Source organism: Sphaeroforma arctica (assembly GCF_001186125.1).
Source record: "Sphaeroforma arctica JP610 unplaced genomic scaffold supercont1.785, whole genome shotgun sequence".
NCBI classification, from domain to species: domain Eukaryota; class Ichthyosporea; order Ichthyophonida; genus Sphaeroforma; species Sphaeroforma arctica.
The window spans coordinates 7,491-24,537 of NW_014039773.1; the positions used below are offsets into that span (position 1 = coordinate 7,491).

The following is a 17,047-nucleotide window of genomic DNA, read 5'->3' on the forward strand; positions in this document are numbered from 1 at the left end:
TATATATATATATATATATATATATATATATATATATAGTATAGTATAGTGTATATATATATATATATATATATATATATATATATATATATATATATTACGGGTCATTTGGCGTCATGCTCTCATTGTGGTATATTATCCGGACAGTATCCAGAAATACCGTTGGTACACGTTCATCTTTATAAACTAGTATTTAAATCTACGCATATCCAAGACCACTGCTGATACGACTGATATTCATGACATGTTCTTTATTGAATATTAGTGCAGCAGCTCTACCGCTACTCTGTCTGCTTCTTCGCATAAGCCACCAACGTGCTGCGATACAGTTCCACAAGCTCCTCATTGCACACATCCACAGCCACACACTGTGCCCTGTGTGGAGACCAGTTGTCTACGTGATACCTCTTTCTGTCTAACTTCTGTATCGTCAGACCAGCTGCTACGCCTTCACACACCACGCGTACCGGACCCTTCCTGAGCGTGAATAAGTCGGGTTTGATCACATAGGCGATCGCGGACGGATCGTGGACGTGACACCCCTTCGTAAGTCCCACAATTTCCGAATAGAATTTCAGGTAGAACCTGCATCAGAACACACGATACACCAGGATTGTGGTAAGTATCACTTTTTGAGTCACTTGCGTGGTGGTGGTATATAGCTATAAATACATAAACACTTAACAACACATGCGCGCACACGTGACAAATCACAACTGTCCGGAGGTTCGCTCAAAATCACGGGCGTATACGGCCAGATACTGCCCCAAAAACTGCATACTTGTATAATTTCTACAATAGGAATAACATCAGAAGCAGCGCAAACAGCGGCCGCAACAGAGAGACGCACAAGTCAATGCACCTTTCAGATTGTGCCACGAGTATGTACAAGGTATGATCGGCTCAATTGAAAAAAGGAGCTACATAGTGGGACACGCAGACAATACTACTGTCATGTAGGATACAGTCGGCCATTGAAGGATGACGAAACAACACTGCGACTTTATAGGAAAATAACTAAATGACGTACAAATGGTGCTAAGGTCCAACTCAATTTTGAAAATTGATCATTTGCCTCCTGAGGTATACATATCACATTCCTGTAATGATTGCCACCATTAACTCGTAACGGCAGCCCAATTCGCTTCAAACGATGCCTCTATTAGGGCAGAAACTCACCTTTCAGAACTGGTAGGTCGGGACAGAAGGATTATACATCATACACTCTAGCACAATACTTCGCACAAGTACACACACCTGCTGACATCCCACACAAACTGCCCCATCTCCCCCGCAGTTGTCCTTAAATTATCTATAAAGTCATGGGTGAAGATACACTTCTGCGTTACATCTAAGCCCACTATGACCACCGGCCAGTCAGCGGTGAACACTTTATCGGCAGCGTGTGGGTCTAAGTATACGTTAGCCTCGGCACATGAAGTTTTGTTGCCATATGCTTCGTTTAACCCGAAAGCTCCACCCATGATCACCACCTCTTTAACCAGCTTGGTGATTTCCGGGCATGCCTGTAATTGATACGAAAGCTATAGTCAGGGCAATGGCGTACTGAAAATCGGACTAATCGGTGGCAAAGTGCTGGGTGCCAGACTGCGGTTCTACAGCTTTGGATGCAAATCCGAAAGTACCAAAACAAAGTGAACATACGCTCACGTTTTCAGTCCACGACACGGCATCATAGCAACGCATGCGACAGCGACCATACTCGGTGTTACTCGGGTGTCCAAGCCAATTCAAAAGTCAGCGTATATATATATATGCACACAGACAATGACAACTACACTTATGTATAGTTCTATGGAGAAGTGAGAGTGGGTTCTTACAGTCATCAAGTGTATGCGACCGATTAAAGATCACGGAGCGTCTCCAGCGTGCACTCACTAACAGCACCTAGATAGAGACAACAAACTATAAGCATACAGCAGCTTCCTCGCATTTGAATATGAATCTGAAAGTGAGCAACCAACCTCATGCACACTCGAGCATTGAAGTATGCACCCGAGGCTGTACGTATAAGAAGCACAGCAGTAGAGTATCACTGATTTGCGCGATCGCAACACATTTTCAGTATGAATGGTCTGTTGTGAAAGAGGCACACTTAAACAGTACCTCGTGATTTCACCCCAGTTTATCTCCAGGAAGAGGTAATACTATGATTATCACTCACAGCCTATGCTTACAACAGCCCAATACTGAGCTAGTACTTCTACTGACACCTGATGTTTACAATCACTCCGTAAAGCTTAATATTGCCCGTATCAATGCTCTCCTTGCAAACAGGACGCATATGTAATATGCTTCGTATGTACTTATACTCCTTACAGAAGATTTCAACCGACCAGAAGGAGACTCGGCACTCTATGTTCCACTACGCATACACTACTACAGTCGCAATGACGCACAGTATGTGACGACCTTGCCATCAAAGTAGGTGTGTGTGTGTCTGTGTCACAAGTAAAACAGATAAATACTTATCGTATCATATATTTTTCTAGCCTTGTATCCAGAACACCTCTGCCGATAGTGATTCCCAGGTCTCAAGCTCAGAAACAAATGTACAACCTTCTTATATATGTCATGACTTATTTACCTCCGTTCCAGACGGACTAGCAGCAGGGTAAAACGAACACAGTTGTACATAAAACCGAGAAGGCACTTTAAATATCAATACTATTACGTATTACACGGTTCAATCCAATGGGTGGACACGCACAGCGTACACATCAATTGAGAGAAGACGCTAGTATGACAACAGCAGAGCATCACAGGATATACATACCGCCAGTGCTAGTGCTAGATTGGTGAGTGGGCCCACTGCCACCAGTGTGATATTATTGGGGTCTGCCTTCAACGAATCGATAATGTACTGATATGCGGGGGTGTCTATCGCCTCACACGTGGTCGATACCGGGACATCGACATCTCCAAGGCCGGCGATACCGTGTACCATGACAGTAGGGTCTACATACGCGTTTACAATAGGCTTATTTGTACCCTTCGCGATGACAGTGTTTGTGAGTTTAAACTTATCTTTAACGTGTAGTGCATTGCGTGTGGCATTTTCCACCGTGGCGTTCCCGAACACGGTTGTCATAGCAACCAGATCTATCTCTGGACTGGCGATGGCAAACACGGCGGCCATCGCATCGTCTATGCCGATGTCAGTGTCGAATATGATCTTCTTTGCCTTTGTTGGCTTAGATGAAGTAGAACTTGGTCTACGAATACGCGATTTCGCAGGCGGCGCAGTACATGTGTGCTCAGTGACATACTTTGTAACTTTATGCCTGCTTGATTGTTCCCCTTCCTTTGCTTCCACTAGCACAGAATTACACTGCCATGTGCAGGTCTTTTTCCCCTCTTCATCTTCTCCATTACATATTAACCGCTGTCGTTTGGCATCGCTGTTTGACTTCTTTAGTGGTGCTCTCCCAAGGGGTTCTAAAGTGGTAGCACACATATCCCTGAGTGTTTTTGGGCCGTCGTGTACTGACCCGACAACTAGTACGTTAGTATCGTCAATCGCCTTAATATTTCGTCCCATAACGCACAACTCTATCTTAAAGTAACAAGACAATGATATGCGCCTACAGCTATATTTTGTTCTGTACTATCGAGCATGCGTCCCAGTGACCCAGCGTTGTTTCTGTTTGAACCACACCACAAGTACTGCCGTATGTGTATACCGTGAAACCAAGAGACCTGAATCCCTAATAAATAATTAAAAACAAACCATACATAGCCTGACAAACCATACATAGCCTGACAAACCATAGCCACGGCCCACAGACCACAAAACAAACTATGCATAGCCTGACAACCCATAGCCACAGGGCACAGGCCCACAGCCCAGTGCCCGCACAGGTAGCCTTCATCAAACAAAAGAGAGGGAGCAGAAGAAGAAGGCAATTGACAAACAAGAGCATTCTTTCTTTCTTTTTTTAAATGAAAATAAAAATAAATAAATACAGATGACTAGGGCGTGGTTTGCAAGTTCCCAGAGGGGGTGTTTAGCAACCTTGTAAACACATTCAACCGTAGGCAGTCTTTGCCGCCTATATACATAGCTCTCATGCTTAGAATCATGCTCATTCATTTGTACATGCATGTCTTCACATATTGTATGCGTGTTATATTGAAACGCTCATGTATTACACTTTCCTGGTAGAAGTTTACTTATATCTCTGTTGTAGCCATTCGTTGATCTCGGTGACCCTCTGATCCGATGACGAATAGACTATGAATTCAGGTTACGTCGGCGTATTTCTGTGATCTTTCTTACTTTAACAGCAAAGCAGCGTAACCGATGTACTTCCGACTATATTATACTATCATAAACCTAGTTAGCTATTGCATTATATATCTGGCAATCCGATCCTAATTATAGTAGTCACCGAATTCTCCCCGATGGCAGATTCGGGGGCATCATACAGTTGCGCACGGATACTCCATCAGGCTTTCGTTGAACACGGGAGTGGTCTCATATCACACAAAAATTCTAAAATAGTACACAGGAGGGCTATAACTTCACACGAAAGTGTTATAACTTCACACGAAAGTGTTATAACTTCACACGAAAGTGGTTTATTAGCATACGACACGCATACAGGTAGTCGCACAAGTCAGTGCTCATGATGAAGCGTGTGGAGACTATGCCCGCTGTGGGTCAACCCCCACAGTCCAGTAAAAACCAGACCCAGGCTATAGAACGCAAACGCACACAGCACCAGCTGATGTTCCTTATAGACGGCAGCGGTGCCATGTCTGGTACACATCACACCTTCTGCACACGCTATGTAACCGCTATTATACAGCACTTTAAAGCTCTGAGCGACATGGATACGTCGTGTGCGATGGTTGTGTATAGAGATTATTGCGCGCAGCAACCCGTGGAGATGATGCCGTTCACGACATCGCAGCACAGGGCCCTCTCGTGGTACAAAGGCATAGACTTCTACGGAGGCTTTCAGTGTCTGGCGTTCAGCGACGGCTTGGCGCTGGCTCTGCAAACACTGGATAGTAATAGCACGGATACAAACACAACACAGTATTGCTTTGTACTGGCGAACAACGCATTCCCGGTGGCACCTGTCAACTTTGTTGCAAGGTACAAGGACAAGACATACATTGACTTGGCCAACGGTATGTGAGCGTGTGTTTGAGCACTTTTACGGATATCTTCGCCTATGGATGTATTTATGAAAGCGAGTATGTGTGTAGATACGGAAGTCCGACATTCTTTAATGTTTTTGTGTGAATATAGTGCTTATTTTCCTCTTTGCTAATCCGTGTATATAACTATGTGCCATACTTGTGAATGTCTATGTATTCATAAGTCAAATATGCTAGTTTATAATTTCTTCAGATCGGTCCAGGCATACATTCAGAATATATATATGTGTGTGTGTGTGTGTGTGCACGTTTATATAAATGTATATGTATAAGTATATGTGTATGTGTGTCTGTGTGTGTATGAATGTATATAAATTCATGTATATTTATTTATTTATACTTGTATGTATATGATTATCTATACACATATATGTATGAATGTATATATGTGTATATATATCTAGTATGTTACATAAATTATACATATAGGGATAGATACAGATATGTATATGTGCAACTAAATTTACAATTATATAAATATATTTTATATATATGTATATATAGTTGTAGATTTAGTTGCATATATCCATATCTGTATCTATATACACATATATATTTATTTGTATATATATATAGTTGTAGATTTAGTTGCATATATATTTATTTGTATATATATATATAGTTGTAGATTTAGTTGCATACATACATATCTGTATATATATATATATATGTGTGTGTGTGTGTGTATATGTATATATGTATGTATGTGTAGATATATATTTATGTTTAATAAATATATATATATAATAGATATATGTGTGTGTATATATATATAAATATATGTTTATATATATATATTATAATTATATTATATATATATATATATATATATTCTATAGATATGTATATATGTGTGTATGTGCGCGCGTGTGTGTATATACATATCTATTCATATATTTATATATATATCTCTCTCTCTCTCTCTCTCTCTCTCTCTTCACGTAGATATATATATGTGTGTGTGTGTATGTGTGTGTGTATGTATATATATTTATAGATACATATTTAATCATTTATATTTATATATATATATATATAAATGCATATAAAATACAAGTATGTTTCCACGCCTCTGTGTAGTCTGCATATATTGTGTGTATGTACGTATGTAATGTATGCATTTGTAAGTTTATATATATATATGTGTGTGTGTGTGTACAAATATATATATGTGTGTCTGTGTCTGTGTCTGTTTCTGTGTGTGAATGTATATAAATACATGTGTATTTATTTATTTATACTTGTATGTATATGATTATCTATACACATATATGTATGAATGTATATATATATATTTGTATATATCTACGTATGTATATATATATCTATGTGTGTATATATACGTATATATGTATATATCTATTTGTATATATAATTATATATAGTTGTATATATATATATATATATATATTTATTTGTATATTCTTATTTATGTTTGTATCTATTTATATATATATATATACATATGAAAGTGTGTGTGTGTATGTATGTATATAGAAATATGTATTTTATTTATGAGCTGTGTATGATTATATATACACACATGTCTATATTTGTATATATGTATGTATATATATGTATTTTTACATAAACTATACATATAGGTATAGATACAGATATATATATATGCAACTAAATTTACAATTGTATAAATATATATATACATATACATTTATGTATATATAGTTGTAGATTTAGTTGCATATATCCATATCTGTATCTATATATACATATATATTTATTTATATATATATACATATATAGTTGTAGATTTAGTTGCATATATCCATATCTGTATCTATATATACATATATATTTATTTATATATATATACATATATAGTTGTAGATTTAGTTGCATATATACATATCTGCATATATATATATGTGTGTGTATATATGTATGTATACGTTTTTATGTTTGTATCCATGTATCTATGTATGTGTAGATATATATTTATGTTTATATATATATATATATATATATATTCAATAGATATATATATATGTGTGTGTCTGTGTCTGTGTGTGTGTATATACATTTATATATACATATATATATATATCTTCACATAGATATATATGTGTGTGTGTGTGTGTGTGTATGTATATATATTTATTCATATATATATATATATATATATGCATATAAAATACAAGTGTGTGTCCACGCCTCTGTGTAGTCTGCATGTATTGTGTGTGTGTCTGTGTTTGTGTTTGTGTATAGACTTCACGTCCAAGTTAGAATTTAATTGAACATTTCTGGGTCGGTCAACATACCACTTCAGAATAAGCCAACCTTTCATTTTATTTTATTTTAATTATAAAGACCGCTTGGCGTTTCACATGTTCTGTATACCGTCTCGAAATGAAATGAAATTTTCCCATAATATGGTCCTAACAACACTTTGAAAACCATGAAGTAGTCTTTAGATTTCTTCATTACATATAGTACTTCGCCCGCCACACAGGAACGCATGCTTATTTTGGTCCTACAATAATAAGAAGATCACAACACGTACATCTCTACGTAGTATTTCATAATCAAGTATCACTTTTATTGGCAATTCACATCTGAAAGATACCATTGACTAACTTGCATTCTTCAAATTAACAGAGGTTGTTCATTTTAATATTTTTTTCTACATGTCTAGAATTTGCAATTGTGCGTGATTTTTTTTTGCACATACACCCCTCGGCTTCTATACATTTATCTATACCTCATATAATACCGAGCGCTTACTATTGGAATTCAGACTTGCACAATAACGTCTGTGCATATAGAGTTTCATAGTTCGATAACACTTGGGATGTATTAAATTCACTCTATTTTACGTTCTCACCTACCTCTCTGTTGTTCATCTTTGACTTAGCTATATCGACTAATGTGATCTTATCCTTCTTTTACATCACAATTCAGATAGTTCTATGTTGGGCGTGCAGCTGAGCGTTATATCCCCGCGAGATCTTGAACCACTGCGTATGTTATATCGCACGGCACTCAATGAAAATGCGGCCATTGAAAATCTGGAAGTGATGACAAAGGATGGACAGTTGGTTATGTTCTGCTTGCCTTCGCGCGTGCTTGAGTTTTTAGCGGAGCAGTTGGCCCCCCTCCCCCATGTACATACGACAAAGCCACCAGTGAATAACAAACCAGGAACCAGCACGAGCGCACATCCTGCCGGTGCTAACAACGCCACCACAAACACGAATCCGAAATCAAACGGCTTCACGCCGGCGGGTAGGGGCGCCAACTACAACGCGGATGCAACCGCTATTCCGAATGCGAATGCGATGAACAATGGTAAAGGTCCTGTGAATCTACTGTCACCGGGGCCAGGGATGCCATTCCAACCTACCCCCTCTCCCACACAAGCAAATAATGCGAGTTCACTACACTGGAATGGCACCCTTCGGTGGAATCAAATAGAATACCCACACATGTGTGCGCTATCTGCGAGGTTCGTGAACGGAGCGAAGAATACTCAGGCATTTCCGTTGGACCGATTGCCCCAAAATCTAGAGATAACGACGGTGCATGCGAGAGATCAATTGGGGATCGAACCGCAAGCAGAGTTGAAAGCAAATGGTTTTATAGTTATGCACGGTTTATCCACGATTCCTCCGGAGGAGAAAAGGGTAAATGATCTACGGCTGGAGACTATAAAGTCTCGCTTAAGTGTCAATGATTGCTATGGATACGTGCAGTTGCCTGCCAATCCAGAGAACAAGGACTTGTTGATTCTTGCGTTACTCGCCGGAGGTAGACTAAACTTATTCGGGCTGGTGATACCGAGTTTAAATAGTGGGCAGTCTATCTTCAGGACTGCTAATATGGTTACGCCTCAACAAATAGGTACACAGGGCACCATGGGGATGTCACCAACGTTGGGACTTGCACGTGGCCAACAGACACCCACGCCGGCACAAACGCAGGCGCACACACAAGCACAGGTACAGGCGCAGGCGCAAATGCTGCATAATAGGCAAATGGGAAGTCCAATGACGAGTAATCAGGCAACACAGCAACAACATCAGCAGCAACAGCAGCAGATGATGTACGGTAGACACATGCAGTAAAGTATAATCTAATTAGGTAGTATATCTTGTCCACATAAATTTTTTTTGGAATCAGTAATGTGAAAGGCTTTGTCATACTGCGTGCAGTATAATCGGCTGATGGGAACAACTCTTCAGTACAACTAACTTACTTCGCGCGAATATGTGTTTTTCACATCAGATCGCAAGCAATAGTGGAATCTCAATAGTCGAATATGTTGCATATATCAATATACAAGATATGTACAAACCATAGTGGACCAAGTCTGTGTGCACCCTACATCTCTCAGCACCTCATGCTATATGTATCTATATGTATGAGAGTACAAGCAGTGTTTACTCTCACAGCCGACATCACATACTTCAGCGCATGCAGTTTACAACGTTTGTTCTTGATAGGTGCGCTATTGAGATATGCAAACCGCAGTTGCCAATAGTCTGAAGCAGATGAACATTGTCAATCATTAATAGAACTCACGTTAGTTAACATTTGAGACGTTCGATATTTATTGCAGAAACTCTCGGTCTGAATCTGAGAGTACCGGTCAGTAATAGATTCTCGCGTCAGTATAAGTCTGAGACGGTCTATTTCTAATAGAAACCGTAAAAGTCACTTGCGTCAAGTTCAAATCTGAGATGGTCAGTCGCTTACAGACATTTGCTTTAAAAGACATTTGCTTTAAATTCATATCTGAGACGGTCGGTCACTAATAGACGCATGCGTCAATTTTCATTTGAGACGGTCGGTCATTGATAGAAATTCGCCTCAGTTCACATCTGAGACGGTCGGTCATTAATAGAATTCGCGTCAGCTTATTTCTGAGATGGTCATATTAACAAAAAGTCGCGTCACGATATTATTTACTTTTTGAGATCCTAAAACGCGATACTGTATAGTTTAAGTTGCCACATGTGTGGAATAAACTTGTACGATTAGTACAAAGACATGTGCCTGCGTCGAGCCGTACCGTAGTACTGATTCGATAAGCGAGTTTTCTGGCACTATAGCCGGCTATAGCCGGTCATATAATATACCTTGAGGCCGTATATAACAGGGTAGACATTCGTGAACGTCAGAATAAGCCTGCAACACTATCTACTATCTCGGTGAACGACAGAAACTGCTAAGTCACGACAGAAGATATTAAAGTAGTGATGAAACATAGATGAGAATACTGAATACTTTAATTAGCACTCGTGTGAGGGCAGCATGAGGTCCTTTCTTATAAATACGGAAGAAAATGAAATTAAATGAAATTAAGTACACTATAATCATGTATCATGGATTGTGAGCACAGACAACTGACGAATCGAGGTAGAGGAGTCGAATCCGAGTGTAAAACAACTTGCTTTAAGTGTCCGTTATTAAGTTCCCCATATGCTTCAAACTGAAAAAGATAGCAAGTGGTACCGATTCACAGCTCAGAGTTGTTTTTACAAAGTTCTGATTGTCTGCTCACCCAAACAACGAGTGGCGTTCTTCATCAAAAAGTTGAACACTGGGTAAAAAACAATCAATATAGTTCGGTAAGTGGAGGAGGGTGATAATAAACAAAAGTACAATAGTTTTTGAGCTAGTTTGTTGCACAGCAAAACTTTCGAACCCCCAAGTTAGTCAGAACGTTGAACACATTGGGTAAAAAAATCAATATAGTTCACTAAGTGGAGTAGAATGGTGATAAACGAAAGTACAATAGTGTTCGAGCTAATTTGTTGCACAGCAAAACTTCCGAACCCCCAAGATAATCAGAAGTACCTTGGAAAGATACGTGGCGAATCAACATCATTTATCGAGTAACACAAAGGTGATTGAAAGCAAAACAGTCATGGCGCCGATAGCACAAAGCTGGCGGCTGTTAGAACCCAAAATCAACAGTCCCGACTCCAGCAAGTCCAGCTTCTGCCATCGCCTGGCAGACATATCGATCAGGATACGTTTAGTAGCTCTTTAAGCTAACAAACTACTACAATGCCGTTTCCAACCTTTGGACAACATTGACTATACTATATGTTGTATTGATGCACTCTTAAATTAAACTATAGGTCGGCATTATTGCGATCCTATATCACACAATTTTGTTTTCAGGCTTAGCTTTGACAGTCAAGTCTCTTGCTTACATAGCCGACTACGTTATATTATGATGCGAACTATTTGCACATCTGTAGATGACAATTCCAATTCTGAAACATTGAGAGAATTTGCCATTTTCACATGTTTTACAAAGTGTGCGGGTCATGAATTTTGTATTTCAAAAAGAGACTGTCGAAATGTTCTTATATATTCTAATGATAGATAGATATGCATGCTTGGAAATCATGCAGGATTGTTGTTCACCATTGTGATATACTAACGCGTTAGCTTCTGGGAATGTGTATCATTTATGATTCAAAGATTAGGTTCCCTAGCCTGTTCCACTTTTTGCTTTCGTACTTTGCAGCCCTTAAAAGATAACCCTAAGCGCTTGCACACGTATCATATTTCTTTTGATTCACACAGGTGTTGTGGTGTCCTCTATTGCTGGAAGAGACATCAGTCACAATTTGTACACAATATACAGTGGACGGAGTATACTGATCATTATTGAAGATATGCCTTCATTGTTACATTCTTTGACGAAGTCCACATTGTTATGTGTGCCCACATTGTTTTTTACTAAATCTGTTTACACAACTTACTTTCCCATCCAGGTGGATTGGTGAAATGGATTGTCTCGGGATGCAATCAATAAATAAATAAAATTTTGGAAAGTGATTCTGCTGACAACTTATCGTATAATTCTCTTTTAAAGTGACTGCTCATACCTAGATTCATCACGAGACTCTATAAACTTTAAAAAGTACTTTCAGGCCATAGCTTTCTAAAATACACATTCAGGCGCTGAACCCCGAGCTGAATAAACTCTCAGTTGACTGTTCCTTGATTTCAGTTTGTCCTTGTCAATCAATATTTTTCCATGCAGTTGGCCTCACCTCAAAAATGATGACACATGGTCGATTAGCACAATCTTGAAAGCTGGTCATACTTCAATTACTCAATTTGTCATACTTTGATTACTCAATTTTAAAGGCTGGTCATACTTTGATAAAAATGCTTAGGATTATGGATAATCTGATCTATAAGATCTAAAGTAAAGTATCAATACGAGATCAGGGCCGAAGAGTATATTCTCTGACGAAGTTCAGTGTATTCCATATGCCATGTGTATGCAATATTGGAACTGACAGCTGTGGACAAACTATTTGGCAATATGTATTTGGGGACTAGCACAGCATTGTATTGTGACAATATAGTGGCTTTGCTAGTCCACTCCATTCCGTCGAAACTTCGATTATTACCTTCTTTAATGTATACTAATTTGTGCGCAAAATTTACTCTCCCATCCAGATGGATTGGCGAAACGGATTGTCTCGGAATGCAACCAACATGTAAAAACTATCTTGGGAAGTGCATGAACTAATTTATCGCACAATTCTCTTTTTAAAGTGATTTTTTTATACCTAGGTTCGTCACGAAACTCAAAAAAGAAATTTTAGGCGCCGAGCCCCGAACGGAATAAACCTTTAATTGAGTGTAGCTTGATTTCGATTAAGTTGCCCATACATTGACAATGCATAAATATTTAAAATTGGGATATTAGATAGCCTAATTATTTTTATGAGATCAGAACCGAAGAGTATCCAGAACAGAATATTTCACACGGAGTGTCATGTGGTGTACACGTGGCGCCAGTCGGTTCCCAGTAATTCTTTATCCCTTGTTTTGGGAGATTCCCCCTGAAGCTGGCACTGTATTTGCAGTTCGCTTTACAGGAAATAACTATCATTTTTAGTTCAAAGAGGAGGGTTTGTCGTTATCTTTGACAACAGTACCAACACCTGACGGAGATTGCAGGATGATTGGACGATGTATTCGTTTTACAAAGCTTGGTTCGGATATCTAACGAGATGCTTATTGTGCCCGCGGTCACCGCTGACAAACGCGCCCCGAAAACTGGCCTCCTAACAAGATAATTTGTACTATATGGTTTTAAACACTGGCACGAAAAGAAAAAAGGGTTGCCAAAATTGTATTCATTCTATTTGCAAATGAGTACACATTGGACACTATAAATAACAAATAGAATTTACAATCGATATCTTCCACTTATACAGTTGCGCAAATAGTTAGGTCACGAGACCGTCGCTCGAGGATAACTCATAGACAACTGTGCTAATAAGCGTGCACTTAGATTATCACTTTAACTCAACAAACAACTAGACATAATATTCATCATATTTTATCTGGTAGTGTGTCCAGACTTGAAGGAAGGTGTTCTATACAAGACTGACCTATTCACGCCACTGTGAACTGTGTGATTACTTTCAGAACGGATTTTTATCCTGTACACATCAGAATGGTCAATGACTTCCGCCCCATAGGAAAATCTTCAGCAATACTTGGCATCAATAAAGCACAAAGACCACAGGCGCAGGCACAAAAAGCCGTAACCAAACCGCAAATCACAGAATTGCCAAATCGTTTCCCTGGTACTGACCCAAAACACAAATTACAAGTAAAGGCTGAATGGGGTCCTTTATATCCAAGACTATACCAAGCTGGGAGATTTTCACGTAGAAGAATTATAATGCTCACTTTTTATCAGTCACGCTCATACTTTACAGGTTAAGTATGTTAATCTCCTCACACGACGGAAATGATGTAATACAGTACTAGCACATACTAAGATGACCAACAACAAAGAACAGAGGCGCCCGTCTAAAACCAAAGTTGCCTTCTGACTGAAACGTAGAGTACCTGATTGTAAATACGGCGAGTTGGAGAAGGCTACTACTGGCATCGCATGAACGCTTGAATAAACAGCTTTCATATTGGAGTATAATAAATGCATGTTGGTTTTCATCTTATCTATATATTCAAGTTTTTTCGGACAACATCAAAAATAACCTAGAATTATTCTGATAGCTTACATGAACATATCGACGCCCATACTATAAGATGAGAATTGTATTTGTAGTTGAGGAATCGTACCTCTTTTTTTGTGTGGAACCCTCAATATTCCCAATAATACTCAGCCATGATTGCTCTAACCGCTACTGCAGATATAGACATGAGTGCTCGAGGCCGGTATACATGGTAAATCATTCCGTTGAGCTAATGCCCACGAAGCTAACCAGCATGAGTGACAAGGGCCGCTGTGCTAGCAACACAAGATACACCAATATATATTTATGTATATAATTTGCAGATTCTGCCTACAGTGCTACCACAGGGTTTGTCGGGTACGATCCTTCCGGGAACGAAGTACTCATACGCATGTTAACGGAGGGTATTCGTATCGGTCACTAATGGCGCTCGTGATAGATCCTATATATGTTCAAATCATAATACTGCGCATGACAATAGAGAAGTAATCTCGTCTAGAATAGAGGCAGACCTACGTGCAGGCGATTCGATGGAACCCTACACACGCGACCACCTCTATCTGTCGTGCTACTGTATGTCTCCGCTGAGTCAGGTAACATCCACACGATTAGATAGTACTGTCAAATGCCGCCGAACCCATGACCTTTCCTATCTGCACAAAGTCGCGTGAATGCTGAAATCGAATATGAAAACATCAGATATACTACACTCCGTTCCTTTCTGAGAAAATCAATGAATGCCCAATATACACCCGTATCAGTGTCATTGACGTAGTCGGCGCCTTCAGATTGATCCTATTCATAAGGAGGATATCAGCTTACTCCATTTCCAATGGGATAACTTATTCTGTTTTGAGGTCTGCCTGGCTTTTGGCCCTGCCAATTTACTCGCGATCCATGAGCGACTAGCCAAGCCGGTGGCGCGCTACAGGAGGTACGTATGTTGACATCTGGTCACTGAGTAGCTGATTTTTCTTCTACACCTGCCAGGCCGTTCTGAATCCGAAATACTATTTACACTTGCGGTATTTAAGAGCTTCAATATGCCGTAAAATATAGGGAGCAATCTGATTGCTGGATCGATAGGGGTGATGATCAATATGCAACTGCGAACTGTCGGCATATCAGATTCCAAGTGCAAAGTATTTGCACTCGTTCGAAGGTCATAGCCGCACTCCCACCACTACTCTCGGTGCGCTCACCTCCCTTGTTGGTAAAGTTATCTGGTTCACGACCAAACTACTTCAGGCAGCCCTCTATGTGTAGCGTGTATATTGGTTGCTTCCTACCGGCAAGCGTTGCCCAAAACATATATATGTCTGCATCCCTCAGGAGGTCCGCAACGACTTCGCTTCCTTAGCTCAAGTTTTCAAGGTATGGTCAGAAACTACCGTAGAGCTCGTCCACTCTGTGTGGATATGATTACAGCTCCAGATGCTCCGAGTACCATTGACGGTGGCAAATATATCTGAACTGTCGGAATATCAGATTCCAAGTGCAAAGTATTTGCACTCGTTCGAAGGTCATAGCCGCACTCCCACCACTACTCTCGGTGCGCTCACCTCCCTTGTTGGTAAAGTTATCTGGTTCACGACCAAACTACTTCAGGCAGCCCTCTATGTGTAGCGTGTATATTGGTTGCTTCCTACCGGCAAGCGTTGCCCAAAACATATATATGTCTGCATCCCTCAGGAGGTCCTCAACGACTTCGCTTCCTTAGCTCAAGTTTTCAAGGTATGTTCAGAAACTACCGTAGAGCTCGTCCACTCTGTGTGGATATGATTACAGCTCCGGATGCTCCGAGTACCATTGGCGGTGGCAAATATATCTTACGATGGGCCAGTGGTTCTTTATGTCCTAGGGGCTACATCATTCTAAGTGGAAATTTCATTTCATATCACACAATTCGATACCCACAAAAGATACGCACGCCGTACTCCATCTGCGCTCTCAAACTCACGATGGTTGTGTATCTCCTTCCACTGGGTCGCAAAGAATTCCAAGGCCACACCGTCTGCATACTCTGCGATAATTAGGCCGCAGTGGCCGACATAGCTTCTCGGTCTTCCAATATTCCGGAAATGTTAGAATTACTACGTTTCCTGACGAAGTAGAACTGTCTGCAAATTGCGCTTGGTCCGGCGAACACGTTTGCGGACGCATTCTTCCGCAACAAGATGACAAATGCACGAGAATTACAACAAAACCTCCGCACTATGTCCATGCCATTCACTGAGCAAGTGACTGCTTACAAGAAATCACTTGTTGAGCGCTTCAATTCGAACCACTGACCCCTAATATAAACTTTACCCCTAATATTAACTCTGTAAATGTACTCTATATATCTGCACCTAAAATACTATTCGTGCACACTTGAAGGTTCATTCACATCCTGGACGCTTACAAATACCATTGGTTGCTTTAATTCGATTTATCGTTGCCAGACTACTCAGCATGTACGTTTTCAAATTTCTTCTCAATTTAACACTACCTTTCTTTGGCACATATTGTCGTGTTTAACAGTATCACAGCCCCCTGCTGACCAACGATGAAAACTGCTTTTTCGATCGAACATTATTCGGCCACACAACTTTACGTCAAATTTTGTTAATCTGTGACACGCCGTACAAGGGATACATTCATTTTTGCCACTCGGTCATTCACCAAAGCTACCTCTCACAGTGCCCAAAGGCAATACTTAGATTTCTTAGTATCGTAGAAAATCGTCACCCCCACGGCCGTGTTGGCTGGTAAACTATCAGTATTTCCGCTGCTAGAAACCTAAAGCCATCCTCCATCAACACATACGTGGCACACATTCGTACTTTGTGTTGCAATAATGGACTCTCACTACCCCAACGCTGGCCGCTCGT

At 39.9% G+C, this 17,047-nt stretch overlaps 3 protein-coding genes across 3 annotated transcripts; 2 read left to right on the plus strand and 1 right to left on the minus strand.

The window, feature by feature from the left end:
- Positions 1-281: 281 nt before the first annotated feature.
- Positions 282-3,674, minus strand: SARC_08582 (hypothetical protein; the record flags this gene model as incomplete). Its single annotated transcript, XM_014297435.1, has 3 exons — positions 2,798-3,674; positions 1,258-1,526; positions 282-585 (listed from the first exon to the last, which is right to left on the minus strand). The coding sequence occupies exons 1-3, from the start codon at positions 3,560-3,562 to the stop codon at positions 282-284; spliced, it is 1,338 nt and encodes a 445-aa protein (XP_014152910.1). The 5' UTR covers positions 3,563-3,674.
- Positions 3,675-4,576: 902 nt separating this feature from the next.
- SARC_08583 (hypothetical protein) lies at positions 4,577-5,168 on the plus strand (the record flags this gene model as incomplete). The annotated part of the gene is made up of 1 exon (XM_014297436.1): positions 4,577-5,168. Exon 1 carries the CDS (start codon positions 4,650-4,652, stop codon positions 5,166-5,168), a length of 519 nt encoding a protein of 172 aa, XP_014152911.1. The 5' UTR covers positions 4,577-4,649.
- Positions 5,169-8,117: 2,949 nt separating this feature from the next.
- Positions 8,118-9,325, plus strand: SARC_08584 (hypothetical protein; the record flags this gene model as incomplete). The annotated part of the gene is made up of 1 exon (XM_014297437.1): positions 8,118-9,325. The coding sequence occupies one exon, from the start codon at positions 8,118-8,120 to the stop codon at positions 9,270-9,272; it is 1,155 nt and encodes a 384-aa protein (XP_014152912.1). The 3' UTR covers positions 9,273-9,325.
- Between the last annotated feature and the right edge of the window lie 7,722 nt (positions 9,326-17,047).